The sequence below is a fragment of the Stylophora pistillata genome, chromosome 2 (assembly GCF_964205215.1).
Source record: "Stylophora pistillata chromosome 2, jaStyPist1.2, whole genome shotgun sequence".
Classification (NCBI taxonomy): Eukaryota; Metazoa; Cnidaria; class Anthozoa; order Scleractinia; family Pocilloporidae; genus Stylophora; species Stylophora pistillata.
This window is the reverse complement of record NC_142520.1, coordinates 35,822,490-35,849,453: the sequence shown is the minus strand read 5'-3', so window position 1 is coordinate 35,849,453 and position 26,964 is coordinate 35,822,490. Positions and strand designations below refer to the sequence as shown.

At 36.8% G+C, this 26,964-nt stretch overlaps 3 protein-coding genes across 6 annotated transcripts in view; 1 reads left to right on the top strand and 2 right to left on the bottom strand.

Moving 5' to 3' along the window:
- Nucleotides 1-25,832, bottom strand: part of LOC111338552 (uncharacterized) — a 48,881-nt gene extending 23,049 nt beyond the window's left edge. The window contains exons 1-9 of one of the 4 annotated variants that reach the window (XR_015996875.1): nucleotides 25,627-25,821; nucleotides 25,075-25,368; nucleotides 24,446-24,581; nucleotides 23,846-23,918; nucleotides 18,957-19,061; nucleotides 17,327-17,391; nucleotides 15,764-15,886; nucleotides 15,207-15,291; nucleotides 386-511 (exon numbers count right to left, since the gene is read on the bottom strand). Coding sequence is in view for 3 of the 4 variants with exons in the window: in XM_088749783.1 (XP_088605909.1) it covers nucleotides 386-511; nucleotides 15,207-15,291; nucleotides 15,764-15,886; nucleotides 17,327-17,391; nucleotides 18,957-19,061; nucleotides 23,846-23,918; nucleotides 24,446-24,581; nucleotides 25,075-25,358 (997 nt within the window). In the remaining variant the exon portion in view is untranslated. Of the gene's footprint in view, nucleotides 1-385; nucleotides 512-15,206; nucleotides 15,292-15,763; nucleotides 15,887-17,326; nucleotides 17,392-18,956; nucleotides 19,062-23,845; nucleotides 23,919-24,445; nucleotides 24,582-25,074; nucleotides 25,369-25,626 lie in introns of all 4 variants that reach the window. The other 3 variants (XM_088749783.1, XM_088749782.1, XM_088749784.1) reach the window with 3 other exon arrangements.
- LOC111320617 (uncharacterized) lies at nucleotides 3,580-10,029 on the bottom strand. The gene is made up of 9 exons (XM_088749792.1): nucleotides 9,051-10,029; nucleotides 8,308-8,548; nucleotides 7,842-7,954; nucleotides 7,435-7,718; nucleotides 6,781-7,048; nucleotides 5,691-5,888; nucleotides 4,897-5,054; nucleotides 4,556-4,662; nucleotides 3,580-4,251 (listed from the first exon to the last, which is right to left on the bottom strand). Exons 1-9 carry the CDS (start codon nucleotides 9,892-9,894, stop codon nucleotides 3,726-3,728), a joined length of 2,739 nt encoding a protein of 912 aa, XP_088605918.1. The 5' UTR covers nucleotides 9,895-10,029; the 3' UTR covers nucleotides 3,580-3,725.
- On the top strand, nucleotides 10,059-14,302 carry LOC148739289 (uncharacterized). The gene is made up of 6 exons (XM_088749795.1): nucleotides 10,059-10,193; nucleotides 10,601-10,777; nucleotides 11,564-12,391; nucleotides 12,918-13,000; nucleotides 13,346-13,565; nucleotides 13,999-14,302. Exons 1-6 carry the CDS (start codon nucleotides 10,142-10,144, stop codon nucleotides 14,124-14,126), a joined length of 1,488 nt encoding a protein of 495 aa, XP_088605921.1. The 5' UTR covers nucleotides 10,059-10,141; the 3' UTR covers nucleotides 14,127-14,302.
- Nucleotides 25,833-26,964: the final 1,132 nt, after the last annotated feature.

Here is a 26,964-nt window from a genome sequence, read left to right as displayed (position 1 = left end):
TTACCATATTACTAATCTTGTGCTCCAAGACAAACCAAAATTTGAAAATGAGGATATACATTTTATTTTATCTATTATCTTATTTTAACAATTTAATGGCAACTTAGTAAACAAAAGAAAGAAAAAGAAATGCCAAAGGGATGGTCTGTAAAAGAGTCAAAGACCCCATCAGCTTATAGACAGACCACCCAGCTAATGAAACGATATACATAATTGATATACAAAGACAAAGAAGATATAAAAGTAAAATTTACAATTTACAATTAAATGGCCTATTTAAAATATATATATAAATTATACCAAATTTGTATCTTATCCATTTGTCTTTTAAAACAATTAGTCAATTTCATAAATACATATATTAAGTATAATTGATGTGATTTACCTGGTTCTGTAAGACTTGCCCCTGAGGTTTGGGCATTTTGGGAAATTTGATCTCCCACTGTGTTGTTACCTAAGCATGTCGACGTTATCTGTCCTTGCCCAATTTGGCTTTGACTTGACACTAGCACTACAGGAGATGTGATTATTGTTAGTTATAGCTCCTTGCGTTTCAGGTACTCTGCCAAACACAGACCTTAAAAATTGATTAAGATCTCATTACAACAGATCTGAAAGCAAACTCTTGTCACTATTGATTGCATGCAATTATTTCTTTGCTGGTAAAATATCATTTATCATATTCCTGAGAAGTTGATATCATATCTTTCCATTATAGAAACAATAACTTTTTAAATAACTTACAATACCTTAAGGGTATAAAAGAAGACCTTCAAAGATGTCCTTTGCAAAATAAATTTTTTAAGTGCTCATGCATGCATAACCACCAGAAACTATAATTATGTCAATGGAAAGATTATGAAATGCACTATCAAGCAAACTTATTATGTTTTAGCTCAGTAAAATTGTAAACCAAGTGGGGCATGACAATTCAAAATGGACATTGCTGGACTGAACAAATAAACTGCATAATATCTGACTGCAAAAAAAATAAAACATTATGCATCATTTCATTTCTGAGAGGTTGATCGTCAAAACCAGGTGGGGATTTTTTGATATTTTTACTGACAGGTTGTCCTTTGAAATTTAACTGTCAAGCTTTCTCACAAAATTTAATTGATATGCACTACATTGGAGACTGCATTGATGGGGATCCATTTTGAAAAAGGGAATTCTCCCTAATGTTATTTAGGTTGGCATCCTGGGAGTCTTCTGATAACCTTAGTTTCTCGGTTATAATGCACACGGCTTTTGCAAGAAAATTCTGTCTTTAGGTGGAAAACCAAATCTTAAGATCACAATTTTAGCAGAACTTACAGTTGAAAAGATCTTAAGATTTGGTTGCACAAAAATACTTAGCTATGAGATGCACTCCAATTTAAGCACTAACTTTCCACCCAAAGACAGAATTTTCTTGAAAAAGACCTACGCCTTATAAGCGAGAAACTACAGTAAATTTTGAGTCAATCTGTCTAATAATTTATTGCTTCCAAAGTTTTTCTAACAAGTTATACCTTTGGGTGAGTGACCACAATATCAATAATTAGTTGTGTCAAAACCCTGAAAAACTTGAAATGTTGACTGCCAATAGAGCCACAGAGGTCTCCTGCAGAGTCTCAAGAGACTGATCTTTGCAAAAACACACTAAGTGGGTTACTTAAGTTACCCATGACAGACCTTTCATTCGGTTCTGCTGAACCTCAAATATTGATTTCAACTCTTTTCTTTCCACTTAAAAGTGGCTGAGGCATATTGCAACAAACCTTAATAATTGCTGATCAAGTGCAAGCAATTATGGAGTTTTCTCCTTTTTATCTATCTCCTTTCCATGATTCTAGTTTTATACTCAGAGAGATACTAAAGATCTTCACATGCAAACCAAATCAAGAGATGTTTACGCAATTGATTGAAATTTGACGGCTAGTACAGGGAGGCTTTGGGATTTTTGGTTTTGCGGTATTGACTGTTTTTTGGATCGGTTTTTTGGTTTTTGGTCCAAAAGGTTCGGTTTTTCGGTTTTGATTATCAGAGCGGTTTGTGGATTTTATGTGTTTTTGCATTCGGTTTTCGGTTTTCACGAAAACTCTGATGTGGTTTTCAGTTTTTCCTTTTTGACCCCTTTAAAGGCAAAAAGGTAGTGGTTTTGTCAGGTTTGCATGTGGTTTTCAGTTTTGCTGCCTTTTTTCATCGGTTTTTCAGTTTTGGAGGTTTTTTTCTCCGGTTTTGCGGTTTCCCAGAGGCCCCTGAATGCCCCCCTTCTAGTATGAGGACGTTTTGCCACAAGAAACTCTTCAGAATTGAATTCACTTGAGATGACATGTTAGAATTGGTTATAAGTACACTTTAGAAGGCCTCAGTTCAAAAATATGTTTTTTTTAATAACTTGGGTGCATTTCAATATATTACCAACATTTTTCTTGGAAACTAAAGTTAAAATAATATTGCTTAGTTAAACATGAAAAAAAAACCCTCCCAAAAATTAGCCCTCAAATGTCTACCATATCCTTCACTACCATTTTTTAGAGATGCAGATCTTTAATTACGAGCTAATACTTGTATTCTGTTCATCAATTTATCTTAATTAATAAACTGCTGTGATTGTAAAATGAATTAATTAACAATTATTAAAAGGTGATCATAGATCAATACCCTTACCAAAGTAAAAGTATGGGTCTGATATGGCAAATTATGGCCCTTACGTGGCCCATATATGGGTAAGATATGGAATGGTTAGACCACCATATGGGATTGATATGGTGCCCAGTTTTGTGAAAATTCAAGCTATGGGAAGCATATGGGATTGAAAGCCTGAGAAAAGATTTGTATGGTAATACTATGGGAACAAGGTGCCCATACATATTCCATAGCAATGGCTCATCTGCTTCACTTTCCTTCTCTATGGGAATGATATGGGACCATCACATTGTGTGGGATAACTATGGGAATCAAGTGCCCATAGGAATTCCATATAGCAGCTGGTAATTAAAGCTGCATGCACACTGGCTTTACCTGCTCTATGGAAATTATATGGGATCATTTTACTGCATGGTAAAACTATGGGAATAAGTTGCCCATACTTATTCGATAGCAAATGTGTGATGTAGGATTACATCAAACGTTATGGAGATTCCACATAATTTCACATCTAGAAGAAGTCTAGGAATATTTAGGTGCTGGCAAGCAATGTATGCAATATCACTGCTTGCATTTCCATACAATTGTATAAAAGAAGCATCAAATTTAAGGGCAAAAACAGACAAGTCAGTCAGTACTTTAGCACGATTTCTGAACACATAATACAATGGGTGCTTTTGACAAAATTGGAGGTGTTTGGATAGCAGAAGAAACACTTTATCAAATGTTTGATATGTTTGCTTGATTGAACAGAAACTACAGAATCAGGTTGCCATGCTACAATCACTGTCATGGTTTTTCTTTGACAACCACATTGACTTTATTCTTTTTTTAAAATGCAAGAAATAAAGGCTTTTGTAGCCCGCAGTTAGCAAAGCTATTCTAGGCGGGCTACCTAAACAGACGCTGCATTGTTCTCGCCTGTTTTATATAAAAGCTTCCAGCTACTTTGTATAAAATTTTTAATTTCTAAGGATGTATAAATAGACTTCACCACACAGAAATAATACTGTTAAAAGTACTTCACAGATTTCAATATCCTTCTTTTCTTTTCAAAACCGCAGTTACATTAATTAATAGTTTACTGTACATTAATCTCGTTCCAAGTGATTTGGAAAATGAGCTGCATAATGCACCTCACTGTCTGAAAATGCCATATAAACACAGACATCAATAATGTTTTCAACTGGAACGATAACGAACAAATGCCTGTGTGGGTGGCGCAAGGAAATGATGTGACTCACTGGTCTCCCAAGCACTTCATGTTGCTTGCAGAGACATTGGCTGCTTCTTGACAGTGGCTTAACCACAGCGCCACTGGAAATCCTCGAACCAACTGGTGCTTTAAAGAAAACCTCTATTTGACCATATTCAAGAGAGGGATGTTCATCCAATCTGTAGGCAACTGTGAATGTATTTCTTCTGGAAACCCTCTTGTACTGTTTTGAATGAAGTACAGCGCTTCCAGCTTGGAGTCTTGTAAAGAACTTCACAGATGATAAAGAATCCAGGCCTAGGGATGATTGAAGATCATCTTGAAAAGGCTCAGTCATAAAGCTGCCACTCTTTACTGCACCGAGAGCATAGAAATCATCTTTCAGGTGAGTTTTGTTGCTCCTTTAAAAGAACATAATAACAATAAGAATTTGAGATACTAAGTTCTCCTACATAATTATACTGGTAAAATGAGGGTGACAAATGTAAATGTTGCTTACATTCAAAACAAAAGCATCACAGTCAAATGAGTATCATTTTAAGAGTTGAAAGCCCCCCTAAATTTTAAAATAAATTTTTTTTCTTCCTCTCACCTACAATAATGGTATAATCAGGGAAAAGCCAATGATGAGATAACCAATTGCAAAAAGATTTGAAGTGGATCACATGAGCACAGATACAACTATAGTCACTATGGCAACTCTACCTATTAAGCTGTCCTCGAAGGCGCATCACTAAATCTTTTGCACTTCCTGGAGGCATCTCCTTGATGAGCTCTGGGAGTTGCTGTTGACTTGTGACAGCTGTCATAATCTAACAATACATTCAAAATTATGTATCAAACAGCATGAGCAACATTTTTAGATATTAATATTTCAGTTGATGAAATCATAAAGACCAAAACAGGTCAGTTCTGTTCTTAAAATCTTAAGCTTCACGCTTCTTGTTTTCTCTCTCCCTTCCTTTTGAATGCTTGTCAAACAAGCTATCCTATTTGACCTTGTTGCTATATCAACATGAAATCATTTTCCACAAAAGTCCACTAACCTGACCAGCTATGTTCTGAGTCCCATGGAAATAGTGGCCAATGTCTCCATTCCAGTCCTCAAATACGAAAAGAGAACTAGACCACAGGGGACCATGATTAAGGACAGATTCCTTCAAGTGCAGCAACATGTGCTGATTCATAAGAACGTAACGTGAACCTATGGGAACAAAATTTGTATTTTAAGGTTAGTCTTAGGCTGGTTTTCAATGAGTAAGACTTCACATGACTTAACTCTATGCTTTATGGGTAAAAAAAAAAGTCTGTTTAAGAGCCACGAGGCCCATCAGGCCAGCACTTAACTCCAGTTTCTTTGGCATGAATGAAGCGACTAGGAGTATTTCTACTCCCCCCTGGATGGGATTCTAGTCCATTGCAGGGTTACCCCCGGCATTAAATTTGTCAGTACCTATTTGTACATCTGGGTGAAGTGAGGCACTGTGAGAGTGAAGTGTCTTGCATAAGAACACAACACGATGCCTCCGGCCTGGAATTGAACCAGACCACTCAATCCAGAGTTGAGCGCACTATCATGAGCCCACTGTGCCTCTTGTGCTTTTTGGGTTGGGAAAGTTTGTTGTTGAAAATGGCAATCAATTAACTAGAAAGTAAACAGGTAGCATGTAATAACGGAGGCCACTGCACAAAATGAACAGATTTGTAATGTATATCAAATAATTAATGTACATTAAAGTTAATAAACTTTTATTTCTCATATTCAGAGGATTTTCACCTTAGCTTATAATTAAGTGCTGTTGTAAGTAAACAACAATCAAACCTTCACTGGTTTACTAACCATAATATGCATCAAACATCTCCACAAAATGGATCAAGAGATTACCAGCCAATTCAAGTTGTTCTGGGGATATAGATCTTCCTGAGAGTAAAACAATTCCACCAACCAATAAAGCATAATGCTGATAGTATTCGTCATCCAAGATACCTTTCATACAGGGTAGTGAATAAAAATACAGCCAATTTCGGTACTCGGTTGCTGCAAAAGATCAAATACAGGTACCAGTACTTCAATTTAACTAAAAACTCTAACAAATAAAATATACACTACAGTCAGTGGAACATTGATTTAACAAACCTCTGTTTTACAAAGTCGTCAATATAACGAACAATATTCTTGAGCCAAGCCACAGTTAGGTAGTGATATATATGGAACATGTATAATGAATGTCATACGCAAACCCAAACACAAAATCTACTGTCAACACACAACAGAAGATGAATGTGGAACAGACCAACAGCAATAAAAATCCTTTAATCTTTGCAACTCAAAACGTAGCAATAAGCTGCACTAATTAGGTGACAAAAAAGTTGGCAAGATATACATGTGTACCTTTACAAATCAATCATGAAGTATACCTTATTATTAAAAACTGGATCATTGGATAATGCAATTCAAGACTTTTTACTGGGTTAGCCATTGTGTTACATGAGCCAATATATCACAATCTACAAATATGGTAAGCATTTGCAGCAGCTTAAAATTAAAAGGGAGATAAAAAATTTGAAATTTGTCTAATATAATTTTATTGGGGAGTTTTAATAAAACTATTGTTCCACTCATACTTGGATATGAGATGGCTATCATCTCATATCCAACGTGTACTCATGGATTAATTGTTAAATATAACTTGCATTTGGTCATTTTCTCCTCAAGTTTATTATATGAAGGTTTTCAATGTAACAAACCCTCGATTAAAAAAAGCAATCCACCCATTCCTTAGTGACTTTGTTAAATCAACATTCCACTGTACTATGCAATTTTTTTCAGTTTTGGACTTGGACTGAAAAACTGGATACTTATATTATAGGAAATCATCCAGTGTACCACTATCAATTAGACAACATTTCTTAAAGATAGTGAGACTTACCTTTCCAGAATTTTACATGATGTTCTATACTCCTGGGAACTCTGGTAATGACACTGGGGGGCCTTATCTCCAAAAGACGCATGTCAACTTTCTGAACACTATTTCCACAATACCACATTTCTGTGCTGTGTTTTGAGTTGAACCACAAACCAACTAGTTGTTTTACCACCCCAAGGAACACACAATGCATGGAATCTATACCAATTCCATTAACAATGTCAAAACTTGGAAGCTGTAACAAGGGACTGGGGGCCTTAAAGCCAGAGACCTAAGAAGTATGCACAAAAAAATTCTGAATCAAACTACATGTAAAACTAGACATTGTAAGTGTTGATATAATTTCTTATATTAAGATTGTATAGTTAAATATTAGCAGGGCTGTCTAGCCAGCCCGTTTATCCCAATGTGAAAAAAAAAAAGACATTGACTTTATATTAAAATTAATTTAAAAAGTTCCATTTTACACCTGAACAAGATTGTGGTTGATGCAGAATTACAAAAGGCTGAAAGTTGTTAAAGGAGCTTTGTCACAATTCATGTATTTTGAAAAAATTGGCTAAACCTTTCAAAATCATTTGAATATTGTTTTACTTGATGACTCTGTGAGTTTGTAAAATGCAGTGTATCATTAGATGGCAATGTTAAGCAACCTACCACTGAATTTTTTTCAAGTGCCTCAAATGAGTGGGATGTGACTAATTCTGCAGTTCGTGATTTAGCATGTCCTGATGCTGTGTTTCTGAATGGAAATGACATCACATGGCCCCTGGGACCAGTCTTGACAGTTTCACCATGCTCATCACAGTAACAGCAGCTGTCATGACCAACATATGTCACCTGTTCTAATACACCAGCACGGGCAGGAAGATCAAAATGGCTTGAGAGAGCCTTGACCTTAGATTTTGCCCTCTGTCCATTTGGAAGTACCACTTCAATTCCTGTTGGTTAAAACAGTTGATTAGTAATATAAATAACAATCATTCATCATTAGTGCTGGCCAGAAGAATAAGAACCACACAAAATGTAAAATGCTGGTTTGTTTGACTAAAAGTGCAACTTACCATTAATTTCTGTTTCTTGCAAAGCGTTAACAAATGGTTTGAGGAAGGTAGAAAAAAATGGTTTTTCTTCTCCAAACCACAGGCCACCAAACACCCTGAACTTGTTATTTATCCTAGATAAACAAAGTACAGTGTATATACACTTGTGAGACAAATGCAAATGAGAGAAGACTACACTTAGCATCTGTATTCTGATCTGTGTGTTGTTGCAGTGTGAAAGTACAAAGTTCTACCTTACAAAACAATGTAAGATATTAATTCATACTTAGTTTACATGTTAAGGACATTAATAGTGAGGATTTTTCATTTCACTTTACAATGCACTAGCTTGCAAAACTCAAAGTGATAGTCACTTCAATCTCCAGATTACTCTCAACAGAATACCCGCCTGAGCTCTGGCAGGTGCCGGGTCTTATTGAAAGTGCTGTTTATGTCTGAGTGACATGACCCTTTTTGTTACACTTACCTCATTGCTGGAGGGAGTTCATTGACAAGAAGAAACAGTGGCCAAACTCCAAACTGCGATGAATGAAATATTGCCACACCATCAGTGTTAAGCTTGACAGAGATGTTGTACGGTTCTGAGAGGAAGCCACTTGACTTAAACTCCTTTTGGTAGAGTGCGCCATCATATACATCTTCCATGTTACTGTCATCCCTCTTCACTCTTTGAAATCGATATTTTAAGCCACTTACAAATTCAGGGTCTGCAAAAAAAAAAAAAAAAAAAAGGAAGAAAAATAAAACATCAATATTATTCCTTAATTGCATGATTGTTGCACAAAATGTTAACTCTTAATCTTGCAAAGATAAGGGTACATGTTATCATTCCAGTTTGTAACAGCAGGACTTAAAAATTACAGCTCATTTCTTTTGTTGTTTATTTGTGACAAATCCACATTGTAGGTTCTGCTAACATTGCTGCCATCCGGCTAAGATTTGCTTAAAAAAAGGCTGGGAAAACAAATATTAATTGTTAGCTTTTAAGTGTCCTTTATCATTAGAGGGTCTGTCCCTCCGCAATCACGAGAAAGACACTTTACTAAATTTGTAATCCAAATGAACCCTTATTAGGACATACTGTATGTACAGAAGCCTCAAAGAAGCTCACTGTATGAATATTCTGGCATGCTGCTTGGCCCAGATGTCAATCTTTACCATCTCTGAATGGAAAAGAATAGATATTAAGCTAACTTTAATTAAACTCACCTCCGAAAAATGTTTGCAGCTGCTTAACAATCGGAGCTTCTATGAAGAATCCATGAGTGGTAGCAAGATTCTTACCACAAATGTGACAAGTTCCCTTTATTCCAGTATTTCCTCGATTATCCTGAGTACCTTTGCCAAAATACGCCTTGCAGTAAGAACAAAAGAAGTGTTTGACAATATTCCCTTTTGCTTGACTCACAAACTCGAAAAGTTTCTTAACTTCCTTCTTGCAGTTGTTGGGTCTGGGGCAATGAGCTTCAATCACTGCAAGCAAGTCACGAAATGCTTCTTTAGTGAGTTTATATTTCATCACAAACGACAATATCAAAACAATGCTTGAAGTGGTTGTTATTGGCGAACCAGAATATAAAACATCATCCTCTTTTTCACACTCCTCTGAAAGACTTTCAGAGTCTGATCCCCCACTGTTCTCAACATCACTAAAAATGTCTGAAGAAGAATCATCCTCCTTGATGAAACGTGCATACATCCTTTCGCGTTCGGTGAACTGTAATGGCTCGTCGTCACTTGTACTGTCGCATTGTAAAATCTCGGCTGTAAACACTCCACAATCTGTGCTAAGAACTTCGTCCTCCATGTGGTAGAATTGTTCATCGCTGTTACTACAAGACAAACTGGCGTTTGTTGTCATTGTCACATCGCAGTCGATCGAGACATCATCTTCGCACTCAAAATCGTGATCGTGCAGAGAAACGTTTTGCGACCGACGAATACTGCGGAGATATCGCTTGGATACGTTTTGTCTTCTTGCTGCTGGAAATTTAAACGGGTTTGAATGCCGCATGTACTCTTTGTAGCGTCCTCTCTTCTTCTTCTCCGCCATTTTCCGTGATTTCAAGTGACTGCGATCGTACGTGCCTCCGAATAGAAAGATCAGTGCGCACGCGTTTACTTCTGATCACATGGTCACTTTGAACCAATCACAATGTGACAAAAAGAAAGCGCGTGCTTTTCGAATTTGTCACTCAATTCTTCCTGCCATCGCGATTCATCAATGTTTTAGCAAGATTTTCGTCGCGTTTAGCTTACAGCGAAAGATTCCATCCGATTCGAGTGCGTTTAAAGTTTCAATGGCTGACCGTACCTCACGCAAGAGAAATATCCCAGCTCGTCTTAGAGAAGGTAAGAAATTTCTTACGTGTGAATGCCTTAAGTTTCAAAAGCTTATGGTGTCATTCCTTTGAGAACTTCGATCCTAAGCTTGTATACTCTCACTGTCTTCTCCAAGTTCCTATTTTTTCGTCAGTGCAGAGCTCCTTTCCAAACTTAGGACATACTCCACTCAAAAAGTGATTTCACAATGATCTCGATCCGACTTCGTTCGGATCGAGATCATTATTGAATCTTACATGTGCTAATCGTGCAGATCATTATTGAATCTTACATGTGCTAATCGTGCAGGTCACTGCACGATTAGCACATGTAAATGCTGAAATTGCTACAACCCAAGACAAGTCAAGAAGCTATTTTCAAATAGATCTGTGTTTTTTTTTTTTTTTTTTTTTTTTTTTTTTTTTTTTTTTTAACAGAGTGTTGGTACCTTGTGACCTATGAAGATGACGGTAACCTGAGGGTCCTTCATGAAGATGAAGTCCGTCACATCTTTCCAGAAGACAGTGAAGAGGAGATACAAGTGGGGGATGTTGTTAGTGCACTTTGGCTTCCAAACGACCAATATTATGATGCTAAAGTGCTTCAGATAGGAGGTAAGCGATTTTCACTTTTTATAATAATAGGAATATTTCCTTACAAATTTATATATTCATTAATCAATAGGAGGGTGCCTCCAACAGTTCTTATTGAACATTGCTATACTTTCCCTGATTATTTCCCTTAAGATGATACCTGTAACAGTCACCTTAGTTTATATTTCACAAAAAGGACGGATTATTTTGTACAAAATCTAGAACCTGTTTTTAGTTATGGGACATACAGGTTGGGGGACAACCTGCTTGGAAAGTTTTAAACCATGATTTTCAGTATCGTTAGTTTACCATGCTGTTCATATTAATTTTTGCTTCTTTTTTTGTCAACTTTCTGATTGCTTTCATTTAACCCAATCAAAGTGAAAGGAAAGATTTCCATATAACCCCATGCATTAATTTTGCATCCATTTCTTTAAGACTAAATCTAAATGTTTCTTTGCAACACTCCATAATTGATGTATGGGGTAATATCGAAATCTTGCTCAGTGAAACAACTGTCTGTCATCTCTAGCTTTCAAGTGGGGTACATTCTGTGTGTTTTATTGTACAAACTCTAGTATGGGGTATCACCTTGGACTGTGGGGAAAATTCTTTTCAAAACAGGACCAAATTTGGAGTACTGGATGGTAAATATCCACCCAAAAATACCCAACTACCCCCTTCTCTGACTTGCCTTGTTTGAATTAGTTATTTTAAATGAGAGCCGTCCTGAATTTTTAAAAAAGATAAGTGTCGAAATGGTTTAGCACATGATATTACAACAATTACCTTCATCTTTCATTTTAGGTGAAAAGGAAGAGCTTATGAAGGAAAGAATACGTCTAGAAAAGGCAAAGAAAAAGGGAAAGCAACCAGAAAAAAGTGCAGGAAAGAAGCGCAAGCATCCAGATGATAGCAACACAGAGTTGCAGCAGTGTGAGAAGTCCAACAAACGAAATGATGACAAGGAAAATGAGCAGAAATCCAAAGAAAAGGAAGCAAAAAAGAAGAAGAAAGAAGAAGAAAAACAAAGGCAGCTACTGTTACTGCAGACAAGAAAGTCACAAGCTGCTGCACGATGGGCAAGTAGCAGTCACCAAATGGAAAAAGAGGTGACCATTCTTGGTGAGGTGAACCCTACTCCTGCCGCTGGATTCACACCTTTACCAATTCGTGGCAGGAATTCAACTACACAAGCCAGAGTCTTCCCTCCAGGTAAAGAACAAGATGAGCACTTTGATAATTCAGCTCTAACCCCAACTGGTGGACAGAAAACCTGCTCAAGCTTGCCTCCATCTAAACAAAAGATAGGAACACCCCAACTCAACAGTCCTTGCTCTACCTCAACAAATTCTCCAACCTTGTCTATTGCTTCTACATCTAAAGAATCAACTCAACCTCCAGAGGAGACTCCCAGAAGGTCCAGCAACGAAAAAAGGAGTGACTGTGACCCCAGGCGGGGTTTACATTTTCAAAGCTCTGTGGTAGACAGCAGCAGTGAAGAGGAAGGTACCGAATATTGCACAGAAGACAACCCTGCTGTTGCCCATGGAAATTGCTGTAAAGAACAACAACTGGAAAATAAAGCTTTAAGGGAGAGAATTCAGAAACTGCACAGGAGGCTTAATATAGCATGTACGTAATCTTGAGTATTCTCTTTGTAATCAATAATTGTTATTACTAAAACAGTCCAAGTGTTTTATCTTCATCTACAATTTGTTTTATTATTTGTTTACATTGGCCCTAGTCTGAAGAGCCCCACTGTGAAGTGGTTAATTTTGTTTACATTTCTAGTGTAATCCCTCAATCCTGATATTAATTGCAAGCCTTGCTAGCAGGCATTTCAAAACAAGCTGTGACCATCAGAGTTCTATCAAGTACTTGATTACATGTGTCCAGTTATTTTAGTCCAAGCAATCAGCTCACAAACAAGTTCACTCGCCACAACAGCCAATTCTTTCAGTTGCTGAAGGCATTAGTTTTTTACATGTGTATCATGAGTGGAAGATTGTTTTTTATAATTGTCTACCTCTTTAACATTTTGAAATCATTGGCTTTCCACTTGGTACAACTGTGGCTATTCAGTGGCAGATATTTTACATAGTTCCCTTTTAACCTACTTGTACATAAACACTAAAATTCTCAATCATTTGATTTACAGTGAAAGCAAAGACCACAGAGGAGATAATGAGCAACAGGCCTTCCCCAGGTGTTCTTGATCCTTCCTTAGCCTTAGAATACAAGGTGATGTGTTATATTTTGACCCTTGGAGTTCTAATAATTTCACCATTAATGATTGATGGCATAGTAGGACTCTGTAAAGTATAATCCAGGGAGTAATCAAAGCAAGTAATTTTAAATTAGCTGAGTGTGATGATGTGCAGCCAATTTGAAATTATGAGAAGGATTACCCCTGACTTATATGACACAAAGTCCTTTAACTGCTATAAGTTAATCATTTAAATAACAAAGTAAAGGCTATGAAGTCTGAAAACTTTTTTGCATGAAAGCCAGCGTACAAACAGAAGAAAGAATAAAAAGAACAAGAAAAGCTTATGTTTGTCACTGTATTTTTGTTTTTGATAACAGATGGTAGAACTTATCGAAGGATCTGGGGTGTTTTGGTATACTCAACAACGTGCCTACTGTTCAGCAGTAAAAAATTGGTCCGGCTATGTCAATGCTGTTGTCGACATTTTCTTCAGCAAAGAAAAACTGGCATCCTCTTGTGCCATGGGCAACCAGAAAAAAAGCAAGACTGGTGACAGCCACCAACCACTTAACCCGTTGATTGTCCATGCGATCATTGGTAGGTTTAATTATACTTTTCTAACCATTAACTATTTCTACAAAGTTGCCATAATTTTGAGGGTAATAAAGGGCATAAGATGTAATTCCTCGGTAATTTAATTTTTATGTATTAATAGGGGTGAATTTAACTAGCTCATGTATTACAGTGTACATTAATAGAAAATAAAGAATAAATATGTGGAATGCTTGTGTCTGCAGAAAAAGAAAAGTAATGCTATGTGCCTGGACAATTTTTGAATTTGAATTGTCTTAAATTGCTTACATTCTAAAGCCCATACCTGAATACCTGCTTTTACATGGACACTAAGACACCCAGGTTATAAAAGTGTTGTGACTACTTAGAGTATTGTAGACCATAAACATTATTAAATATTGTTTGGTAAATACAAATGAAACAACGATTAACATTTAATTCTTGATTCTCTCTTTAGGCAAAGTGTGTTCGAAATTTACCCACGACAAAGTTAGTGCCAGCCAAGTTGTTCAAAAAATAAATATGAAATGTGTTGAGGCTAGGCGCCCACAGCGAATAAGAGTTGTCTCTTCCAGAGTAGAATAAAACTATTGTAGTTAAACCAAAAATCAATATAGACACTTAGGTTATACTGTTACAGTTACTGTAAAAGGGGTACAAGACTTGCATGTACAGTTTTACTTTGTAAGTATTTAAATTTTAGTTTCCAGTTTATAAATGTCTAGAGGGTTTGAATAAATGGACTTTATAATTATCACAAAGTGGTTGTTTTCTTTCAGTAGCTTTTACCTTTGTGGAAATGTTGCAGCAATTGCATACCCCCAGGAAGTAGCCTGTTCACAGGCTACCAAATAACAAGCTGTGGTATGGGTTTGCTATGGGTACAGCTTGTGTTTCCCAATGTAGTCCCATAGTTTTTCCATAGCTTATGGAGGACGTATTGATTAATCAAAGGGACATGCTGGGTTACCCCTGACCATTCCCAAAGCTGAGAAAAGTATGGATTATTACGAAATGTCGACATGTCTATCTCTTTCCCATAGATGTGGGTTTGGTATGGAACTAATGTAAGCTCCCATATCATCCCCATATTCCTTTACATAGCAATCATCCCATACCATTCCAACTGCCCATATCATCCCCAAGTATGGGAAAAGTATGGATTTTAACGAAATACGTATCTTTCCCATAGACGTCAGTTTGATATGGAACTGATTTAAGCTTCCATACCACTCCCATATCATACCTTTACACAACAATCACCCCATACCATTCCCATTGCCCATGTCATTCCCATGTATGGCAAAAGTATGGATTTTTACGAAATACGTATCTTTCCCATAGAAAAGACAATAGAGAGGCAGTATTTGGCAACATATGGGTTCAATGTGGTGTGTAGTGTCTCATATCAAAACCATATGAAATCCATATATGGCCCATAGATTATCCCATATCAGAACCATATAGGGGCCATATATGTCCCATAGCACTCAGTTTGGTAAGGGTAGCTTTTTTATACAAGTTTTGCCTAATTTTGTGCTTAATTAATTCTCCCAAACTATAAAATAAAAATTAACTGTGGTCCTTGTATACAAACAAAGTTGATAAATCAAGTATATATTTTTCTTTTATTTTTAGTCCATGAGTGCCAAACTACAGACATACCTGATGAATGAAGACCACATTGAGATCCCGGTAACAGATCAGCATGTACTGAAATCTGACAAGTATTACCTGAATCAAGAATTATCTAAACAATGCAACACATAATAAAATATTAATTGCTTCTACAGATAAATTCAACTAAGATGGAGAAAATTATCAATTAAGGAAAGAAAGTCATTGATATCTCATTATCTACAAGAACCCTACTGCACAAAATGCCCAATAAAATATGAAAGAATGTCATCACAGTACAATTGTATCAAACATTTACATAGAATCTTATTCTTTATCAGTCAATGCAAGTCTAAGCCCAAAGGTACTGATCTAGGAGAGATTCAATGCTAGTCAATCATAATTGAAAAACATTACAGAATCACTGTAGTCCCTTTTACTGGTAATAAAGTTTATGATTTACTAATTAGAGATGAGAACAATTCATATCAATATTTATATATTCATGTACATACATGTAATAGTCATTCCCTGTAGATTTTAAGTCAAAGCATCCCACAACTGCATTTAACTAATAATAGCTACAGTCACTATTAACAGTATACCTCTGAGACTACTTTGGGTCTGTTAGATTGATCTTCTCTTGTTCTTTGTTGTTCTTTTGTTGCTTGCCCAACATAACCCAGGGGTGGGGTTGTCTCTGGTACCCGTGACCATATAACTGGGGCCTATAAAGTAAAGTTTCAAGTTTTGCTCAGGTTTTGATTGGTGCAACTATCATCATATAAGGGAAGACACTGAGGGTTTCTTTCATTTGTGGGCTGCCCTTATTTGTGGCGTGGTTTCTGTACACTTCAAAAGTAAATTGTTTAAGCACAGTCATTTTAGTCATGACACTGTGCAAAGGAACCTGATAGGTTTTTTTCAATTATTTTAGGTCAATTAAGATAATACCAGTCATTAGGTTATTTTAGATAATTTTAGGTCATTTCAAACAGCACTCAAGGTCATTTTAGGTCAGTTTAGATTACTGGTAGTTTAATTTAGGTCATTTTAGCTTATATTCCTTGTTTTAGTATCCATGGAAATACACTAGCAATAGCAATAACAACAGCATTTGTATCAAAGAGTGCAAGCAAATGCATGCAGTGAATGACCAAAGACAAATTAAAATACTGGCGCATGCATATCCCAAACCACTGTACCTGAGTGTGTTATATTTTACTAATGGAAGTGCATTATTACTCCACCTTTGAAAAGTGCTAAGGCTGTGCTCTAAGAAACATTGAATGGAGCCCAGTGCTCTGAAACTGTGAAATCCAGGAAGAGTAAGGCACCAGGGACCACCTAGCACTGCTAGACCACAGCCCTGCATATATAATTCACACCTATTACATGCACCTAAAGAGTGTATTAGGAGTGCTGCAGCAGGCTACTCTCCATGCACATACAGATCACATGACTTGTGAATACATTACCCATGGATGGATCATGCGATTCCTGAATACATACAAGGCTGTGGTCTAAGAAAAATTGAAGGAAGCCCAGTGCTTTAAAACTGTAAAATTCAGGGTGCCTAGCAATTATGCTTTTTGTGAGAAAAACTAAGATTCCCGGGTCACCCAAGAGCAAAAGTAAGGCACCAGGGGCCACCTGGTGCTGCTAGACCACAACCCTGACATATTAGATGACTCATAACAATCCAAGGTATTGGACAGTGAATAGTTAACAACTATTCACCAAAGTGGAGGTGGTTAGTGGTGGATATTTACTGAGCCACGAAGCAGCAAGGTAAATATCCACCGCTAACCACCGACACTGAGGTGAATAGTTGTTTTAGTATACACTAAATCAGTGAGATAACATACACAGCTTTCGTTAATTTAAATGATTTCTTCGCTTGTCACTGACGCAAACTGGTACGCCATTTTTCCCGAGTTGCTCAGAGGTAAATAGCAAAGGATATTCGGAGTTTGACTAGCCAATCAGAGCGCGCCTTCAATGCTATCCACCATTTTAGTATATACTAATAATAACTATTTGAAAAAATTTAATATCAGATACGACCTTGCTTCATTCTTATTCAATCTAAATAAGATTTTGATGACATGACTTGTTAATGCACAGTCATATTAAATGAAGGCCTGTTGTAAAAAGAAATTAAATACCTCAAGTGAAATGGGTTGCTGATCTGTTCTTTGTTGGGAAGAATCAACTTGTAATATTCCATACCCTATTTATATAAAAATATTTCTCATTTTAAACTTTAATTATCACCCTTTGTTATTCTATAATAAATTGTCCCCTGGCTACAAATCATTTCATTAACAGCCTCATTTCCAAGTTAAAATAACATGTCATATACTCTTTAACTTACTAAAGTATTTATTCGTCTATAGGCTGAGCAATTTTTTCACAAAACTTCACCAAAACCTTGAAAATTTGAGCTAGAGAAGGGTCCTCAGCTTATAGCCGAGTGTTTTTCTAAACAAAAATTTTGCAAAACAGCAAATTCAAAAGAAAAATAGATTTATTTGTCTATAAGCCAAGATACTGCATGCAGTGTGGATAATCATATCACCACCTCATTGCTATCACAAACTGAGGGAATTTGATGGTCTGCTCTTCAAGATCATTTGGAAGGAGCTGTGCTAGCTGGATTGTCTTTGTATGAAGGCTGACAGAATGGTGCCCTTTCCACTTTTGGTACCAGCCAAAAAGAAAACTTACCTTGGCTTCTCTGCTCCGTAAACCGGTCAAGTAATCTCTCATCCAACAGCGGATATTTCGGAGTGTAATGGCCTATCCTTGTGCATTTTGCTGACATCTCGAGCTCTCAACTAAAAAGGTTCTCTTGATCTTTCCTCTCATTTGTTTTCAACACTGACAATAAGTTTACAATGTTTTTCATTGTTTATGGCAATACTGCATAAAAATCTCTTTTCTCTTTCAAAACTTTTGCGCTCCATTTCAGTTTGTTTGAGAATGGAATTCTCTGAATAATATGGTCTTGGCTTAAAGCCAAGTAGTTTCAATTTACATGTTTTAAGAACCTTCCCGATTTAAACAGACTTAAGTTTAGGGTCTCGCCTTATAGCCTAGTTCAGCTTGTAGACGAATAAATACAGTAATATATTACATAGTACCATTATAACAAATTTTCATTGTGGGAAAGAAATTTCTCCTCTGATCAGGACAGTTTTTAATAAGCTTATCATTTGCTTTAATTCTCTATGACAAATTAATATTTGCTCTTGAGGCATTTATTCCCAATAGAGACCAGTTCCCAAACGCCTTAATTAAGTCGTTATGCCAATTTTCACATCAGTTCACTAAATGTCTCTTGGGTTTTTTCGCTAACATTTAATATGATTTCACTGATGTACTCTTTAATTTTTTTTCCTTAAAATTGGCAACAAAGGAAACGTCAATTGTGTCTATATGTCATGTAAGATGGGCCAAAGAATTAAGAAAGAAATGTACCAGACTTTCAACTTCAGTTTTATTTGAATTTATTTGTATCTGCATGTAAATGACTTAACTCTGCTGGAACTTTTTTCCAAGTCCAAGTTCCAATGACATGAATCACAATGAAATTATTACATGTTCAATGACATGATTATGTTAGATAAACAACCTTGGATATGTTAGCAAACTCCCCTGAGACAATGGAAAAGATAAACAAATGCATTTAATTTGTATAACCTTTAAGTTTGTTTACAACTTTGGTTGTATTAAGGGGACATGCACACACTTTAAATTATAGCATATTATAGTGAAATCATGATACTGGATTACCTTGCTCAATTTGGTTGGGACTTGACCTTAGAGATACAGGTGATCCACTGGGATAACTTTTTCTTGATATAAGTTTAAGTCTTTCAGAAGCTGGTAAAACTGACCCTATAAATGAAAAAAAGAAAATGAAGGCAATCTTATTGTAGCACCAATATCAATTCTAATTTTAAAAGGAGTTATGGTATTCATATATGAACAAATTTCTAAAGTCAGCAGCCTATTTAAATTCATTAGTCTGACTTTAATCATGAATTCAAAGCAATTAAAATACATTTACCTCTATCTAAATTTGTATTTTTAAGTGGCTTATAGTTTGGGTGGTCATTTTAAATAAAGCTAGCTTGAGAACTGGGGGCAATATGTCTAACTCCAGGTAAGAGAGAGCCTTCTAAACTGATTATCTCGTCATTATTAAACCCATCAGTGGTTACACACAAGGCCGCATATGCATGCTAGTTTCAAGAAAACCCTAACAAACCATACATCATAAGAAAGCTTAATTAATAAAAGCAGTTTACGATAAAAATATAATTTAGGCAATTTTTTCATTTAGGGAGTGTCAGGAGCTGGTAAACAATGGTAATTAACGTATATGAGAACGATCCTTCGCAGTAAAGCACTATTTGAGCAATAGTGAAAATCAGACCTGAAAAAAATTTCAGGCCTGTACGGGATTCGAACCACTGACCTCTGCGTACAGGCCTGAAATTTTTTTCAGGTCTGATTTTCACTATTGCTCAAATAGTGCTTTACTGCGAAGGATCGTTCTCATATACATCTCATAACCGCAGTTCACACATATGTTTCATATGTTTGTTGTTGTTTGATTTATCATCCACGGGTTTATATCGAATTGATTTGATGGCCTGCTCCCAGTTGGCTTGTTAGCTCAATTGGTAGAGCGCTGCACTAGTATCACAGAGGTCAGTGGTTCGAATCCCGTACAGGCCTGAAATTTTTTTCAGGTCTGATTTTCACTATTGCTCAAATAGTGCTTTACGGCGAAGGATCGTTCTCATATACGTCTCATAACCGCAGTTCACACATATGTTTCATATGTTTGTTGTTGTTTGAATGGTAATTAAACTGAGTGGGGTGCAATTTGGGCTGAAATCATATGCGTGATTTCAAAATCGAACGAGCACGCAGCGCAAGTTCGATTTGAAATCACAAGTATGATTTCAGACCAAAATTGCATGACACAAGGTTCAATTACCACTTTATTACATCCATTTTGAAATCGACCAAATACAGGACTTTAGTTAATTCAAATGTTTTACTGAGATGTAGTTTTGAGCCGGTTTTTAAATAAAAAGCGGAACCGGAAACGCTTTTACATCTTACTTTGTATGCAAAACAGAAAGACTTTGATGTCATGTGTCAAAAATTCAGTCAAGCATAAAATGATGTGACTTAGGGTAAAAAATGGTGTGATTTGAGAATAAATCGCACCAATTAGAGCCAATCAGATTACAGGGACCACCAGTGATTTCAAAATGGTTGTAATAAGGCATGAAATCACTGAGCGTCCATCTATTGAAATTTATTGGGTATCGGATCCCGCAGCACAAGCAAAATGGCTGCACGGTCTTATCCAATAGGCATCAAGCATCAAAAGAGCGTCAGGCTTTTCTGATTTTCTGATTGGTTGTCTAGATATCTGCATCTAACGCTAGAGTAGCATAAGAAAGGTGAAGTGTATTGCCAAAAATAGACATCAAAATTCCAATTTGATCTGGAAACAGTGGACAAGAAGAGCCACCCAGTGGAATGTCCATTGCTAAATTATTATTTATCTATAATTTTATTTATTAGCAGTAGTAAATGAAGAATTGAAGAAGTCATAAGTGAAAACCATCCTTGGAGACCCAGGGGCTGTGAGTCGATTTCAAGTTGGAGCAGAATAGCCCCCTGGGGACATTGTCTTACAAGACTAGTCCCAAATGGTTGCAGTTGCTCTGGCATCTGATTGGTGCCAGAAAATCTTTCTGTTTTTCTTCCCAATCAGAGTGAAGTGTGCTTTAGAGTCCTTTTGTGTGTTTTAACACGGACATAATTATACATGCAGTCAAGAAGCTTCTAGTTGCATGCCATGTTTGTTTGGGCCATACGACAGAGCTTTGCTTGAGGTGAAAAGTTTCAGTTTCAGCACAATCGATCAGATTGTCCACAAAAATCTCATCAGAAATTATACTGAATACTTTCGCAGGTATCACAAGAGAACATGTTTAAAAGTTTGTGAGGTTAAATTAGTATAAAAACACGATGGTTGCAGGGTTGATATGTTGCTTTAAACGTTAAACAAGATGTAAGCTTAAATCTTAAGTTTCTAGATTTTTTGTATAATTTGCTGTGACTGAAACTTTGCCGATCCCGTGAAGTTATTTCGTCGCATGGGTCATGCAGGTATGTCAAGCAACTGGCGCTTACGCTTAAGTAGCTTTCTGTGCGAGCTAAAATCTAATCTTCGCTTTGTAGTAAAGTCTTTCACAATATGGCCAAGGTTGCAGAGAACGTTAAGTTCGTGGACGACCTTCAGCAAGCGCTTAGAGAAAGCTTAGCTGTGTTTCCAGTCAGCTAAGTAAAATCTGAACAAAAACTTATTATCAAGAACATCGTGGGAAGGAGAGATGTTTTTGGACAGTTACCAAAGGGGTTTGGAAAGAGCTTAATCTTTCAACTGCTGCCTAGAGTGTTCAAATTCTTGAGCTCGAAAGGCCACCTTTTCTCTTCTAGTGCCTTGCATGGTCATTGTCATTTCACCTCTTTTGTCAAATGTTGAAGACCAAGTTAAATACCTTTGATCATTTGGAATTGATGCTGCTTTCATTGGGGAAAACAAAACCAAAGACCAAGAAATGTTGGATGGAAAGGGCCGGTTTGCTTTATTGTAAATGACTGTCAGCTTAGTACACGGTCATCTACCCACATCTAATAAACAAAAGTTTCTACTCTTAGCTTTTCTTTTTTTTCAAGCAAAGATTAGATTAGATTTTGGCACGCACAGAAAGCTGCGTAAGCACCAGTTGCTCGACATAACCTGCGTGGCCCATGCAACAAAATGACTCCATGGGATTGGCAAAGCCAATTACAATTACAGCAAATTATACAAAAAATCTAGAAATATTTAAGCTTACATCTCGTCTAACGTTTAAAGCGACATATTAACGCCTGCAACCATTATGTTTTACACAAACCTCGCAAACTTTTAAACAGGTTCTCTTGTGATACCTGCGAAAGTGTTCGGTATAATTTCCAGTAAGATTTTTGCGGGCAATCTGATTGATTTCTCTTACATTGTGTGCTGAGAATGAAACTTTTCACCTTGAGCAAAGCTTCATTGCACGGCCCAAACAAACATGGCGAGCAACAGAGCTTCTTGTATAATTATGTCCCTGTTAAAACACATGAAAGGACTCTAAAGCACACTTCAATCTGATTGGACAGAAAATCACAAAGATTTTCTGCAGGCACCAATCAGATGCCAGAACGGCTGCGACCATTTAGAACTATAATCTTGTAAGACAATGTCCCCAGGGGCTCTTCCGCCCTAACTTGAAATTGACTCACAGCCCCTGGGTCTCTGAGGATGAGTCAAAACATGATCCATCAGAAGACAGTTGAACTAAAAATTTCAACTTGAAATCATGTGTAACTTTTGTAGTGTGGAATTAAGACAACTATCAATTAAAAAAAATGTCTTTTACTTAAAATTTATTTATTCTATCTATTGGCGGCAGTAGAAAACAAAGGATTGAAGAAGTTATAATTTGAAATATAACTCCATCAGAAGAAAGTTGAACTAAAATTTTAACTCAGAATTTAATCTTAACTTTTGCAGCGTGGAATTAGGACAACTATCGATTAAAAAAAATATGTCTTTGCAAAACCAAGGAGAGGTGACTGACAGACCATGCTTGTGATTTTAATGACCACTCAATCAAGAATCAAACTTGGAGGATTAATAGCTTTATAAACAGGTTAGAAAAGCTAAAAATATTAATTTGTGAAATTGACTTGAATTTTACGTAAATTATGAAAGAATTTAGGTTATTATTAAGGATACATGAAAAGCCAATTTTTGAGTGACTAAGTTTACAAAGGGCTATTAAGGTGGGTGCCCTACAGGTGGACATAACAGTCAGTAGATTCAGTCAATTAACTGAGATTGAGAACAAGGAAAGTAGGTAATTGACATTTGCAAATTAAAACCAAAGTTTGTTCAACACATTTCAGGTTGAGAAAATCTCAAGAATACTTTATAAAACAAGGTAGGAAGCCTGGTGGTGGTTTAACATGAGAGATAAAGTGGAATAATAATAATAATATAGATCAATTTCTATAGCGCATTTCCATGTAAATGCTCTAATGCGCTTTACAACACTGTGTGGGGGACTTTTCCAGACTGCCGGCGGCAGTTTACAATTGATAAAGGAGAAATTTTTACAGATGCCCCCTCCCTCCCTTCCCAGTAAACAGGCCAGACCACATCACAGTAATCTCGTGATGTGGGTTCTTTAACGTCCCTTGCCGAAATTAACTAATTGATAGGTGCAGGAGACGGGACCTCCGGCTTTACGTCCTATCCGAGAAGACGAAGCAATGTGAGTGAAGCGTCTTGCTTAAGGACACAACGTCAAGCCCCAGCCAGGACTTGAACCCGGGCCATCTGACTTAGAGTCCAGCGCACTGACCACTGGACTACTCACGCCTCATGGAAGAGAGAACCCCTCTCAAACAAAAGATTGTTTCTATTTGTTTTTGTAGTTTTGAGAATGCCATATTAGATTAAAATAAAATTTATCTCTCCTAATTATTTCAACTGCATCCCCTAGCCTATGGTCACTTTAAGGGTATGCCAATTTGAACATTAATTAACACCACCTCACCTGATGAAGTTGGTCCCAGATATGCCACTGTTGGATCCCCTAACCTCGTGGGGATTCTTCCTGACTCTGATGTCTAGTAAACAAACAAAAAATTAATTGGGGTTTATGACCACTGCTGTTTAATAGCTGTATGGTAACACAGGGTCCAAAACATTTGTTTTAAGCCCCATGTAAGAAGCTGTTAAAGAGTTCTTCATTCATCAGATAAAAAAATTGGTTGCCAAAGAGGTTAATCTGCAATTTTTATATCATCAGTTGAGTACAAAGAATAAAATTTTTTGTTGCTTCTTTTAAACAATCGCCACGATGTAAATTACAGCACAAACAAAAAAATAGTTTCAGGGACTTTAAGAGAGAAAATAATGTATGTCTTCTCCCAAACAACCCGAAAATTAATTTTGAGATTGGACACTAAATTAAGATCTTGAGAACTATTCCAGCAAACATAACTAGCCTTAAATTCTGGTCACTTTAAGTCATCTTTCAAGGCACTCAGCAATTTCAAAGGTTGTTCAATCAAACAATAAGAAAATTTAAAATAAAAACAGATGTAAAGATGAACACAAATGATTGAATATATGAAGTACTACAAATACAAACCTCGCCAAATACATAAAGGGCAGAGTTCCCTTTTAAATGTTTTTTAATCATTGCACCATTCCAAAGTCCACGATGCTGACTTTCCTCATGAAAATCCAGCATTGTTCTGTTATCTTTGGCTGATGCACAGGACAATCTAAAAATTTGCAAAGACAATAAAGACCGGGTTGATCGACTAGCTGACACAAATTCGATCTTGCCGCTTGGAATGTTTTGACTTAATTAACTATACACGCGCCGACGAGTCTTGAACAAACTTGAACTACAGGTATCCTCTAGACTGCATGTTATGTATCCCTTCCCTTTTTCGAGTTTTCTTTTTTTAATAATCCAATAATCCATCAGCTATGGAAGCTCAGACAACTGCTACATGCACTAAGGAGCTTAGAGACCTCAACTCGCAGGAGAGCGTGTTGTTTATATTTGTGGTAAACTATATCAACCTAGTTACTCTAGACTGAGTTATACTCAATAACATCTTGGGAATTTCATGCTGTTCGTCGATAACGTTCCTCACATTCAATGTGTAAATAACATAGGATTCTCCCATGAGCTTGAAACGCTTTTCATTGATACGACCCATCACCAACTATCTTGAACGTACAAGAAAGTGAGCACAATATCATTACCTTGCACAAGGGCGCAAAATTGGAAAATGATGCAGGAGCCGTTCTTTGACTTGCATTTCCGTCATCTCTGTGGTAAATTCTATATTAGATTTGTATTGTCCCTTGTCGTGTTTATGGATCCTGGCCATCTCGATCGTATTTGGCATCAAGACCTGATCGTTTACGCAACGAACGTCGCTCTCCAGCAGGACAACTACATTTTTTTTGTATGGGTCTGTTGTTTTGAGCCTTTTGGGAGTTGGAAGCTCTCCTCTTCCTAACGCATCCCTTTCTTCTTGCTCCATCCTTAGCACTCTGTTATAGGAGAGAAAAGTTCAAAGTTTTTCACAGTAGAAAGGACAGAAGTATCATGGTCAAGTTTCGACTAAGAAGCTTCCAATCCTAAAAACATTAGCCTGGAGGTTTGCCCTCCCTATATTTATGCCTCACACTACACCCCTTTCCACCGTTAAGCTCCAGGCAGTCCCAAAACTATCAGAAGACTTTGTAATCTACATAAACATAGTTTTATCTTAAATTAATTCCCGCTCCAGAGTTCTTTCCCACACTTACAGCTTATATCCAAAGCTGAATACTTTTCCAAGACCAACGTCTCACTTACGGCGTAATCAAACGATGCAAATTCGATGTCACTCAAATTGTTAGACCGATAAAAAGTTCCATCGTCATTTGATGAATTGTTGGACAAAATCTCTGTCGTAGCTATATGCACAAACACAAGTACAACTAACTCAAGAGCGGAAATTTTTGGATATACGTTGCGCGCGCACCGAATAAGTCGTACGACTCCAGTGACCTGTAAATACATCCACGTGGTCGCTAACAGAGCCTAAAATGTTTATTTCTCGAAACAGAAAAAAAATGGTATTTATTTGACAGTCGTGAGGTACTATAGACACATTTTTACAAAACTGGAAATACTATGGGGTTAGAAAAATCGTTTGGTAATATGTGTTTGTGTATACCCCAAGAAACGGAAATGCGACCGATGGTGACCTTTCGTACAGCCAGGTGTTCTCTCATAAGCATAAATTAGGAAACGAATCAGGAACGAGGATCGAGGAATGGTAGGGGAGGGATCGGGCCAAATGGGAAAAAAAAAAAAAAAAAAAACGCGCAAGATTTGATAGGTCACGCCGAGTGCAATTTTTTTTTGCGGGGGGGGGGGGGGGAGGGAAATCCACGCAGCGATCAAACATTGCCGCCAATACCAGGTCGCTTCGCGATCGCGCGGCCTCGAACTTTGGTGACGTTGAATGAGATTTTTTGTTTTGTTTTGTTTTTTTTTTTCCCAATTTTGTAGAAAAACTAGACGCATAGCTGCGTGAACTTGGGCTTCTTTTGTTTGAAGTTGTTGTGAAATATGATAGCGCCGTGGTTAAATTTTTTCGATGAATAATTAAGTCAGCGTGGCAGACCCAATTTATTCGAGTTGAGAGGATTTTTACAGATAGTAAACTAAGGAAACCGTGAACACTTATCTTCCTGAGCTATTTTCAACGATCTTGTTTGAAAAGAATGCAAGATATTGGTGAAACTTGAGAAATATTTCGTATTCTTGAATTGTGTGAAAGAAATATTTCATACACAGGTGTTCACGATTTTCTTAGTTTGACTTTGGTATGTGTATTATTTTCTTGCACCTTCAGTCAAAGAATCGATACAATAGAGTGAAACGTGTAACAATAAAACAGTAACAATGTAACTCGAAATTAAAGAACTCTATAAATATTCTTTGTAACTCTTCTAACCTTCACATAACGACGTAGCAAAGAGGGCTTCGGTATGCTTGGACGAATACGCTCATAAACAAATTCCTTCTCTGCCGGCTATCTTTAAAATAGGGAATGGGGAATGAGGAATGAGGAATGGGGAATGGGGAATGGAGAA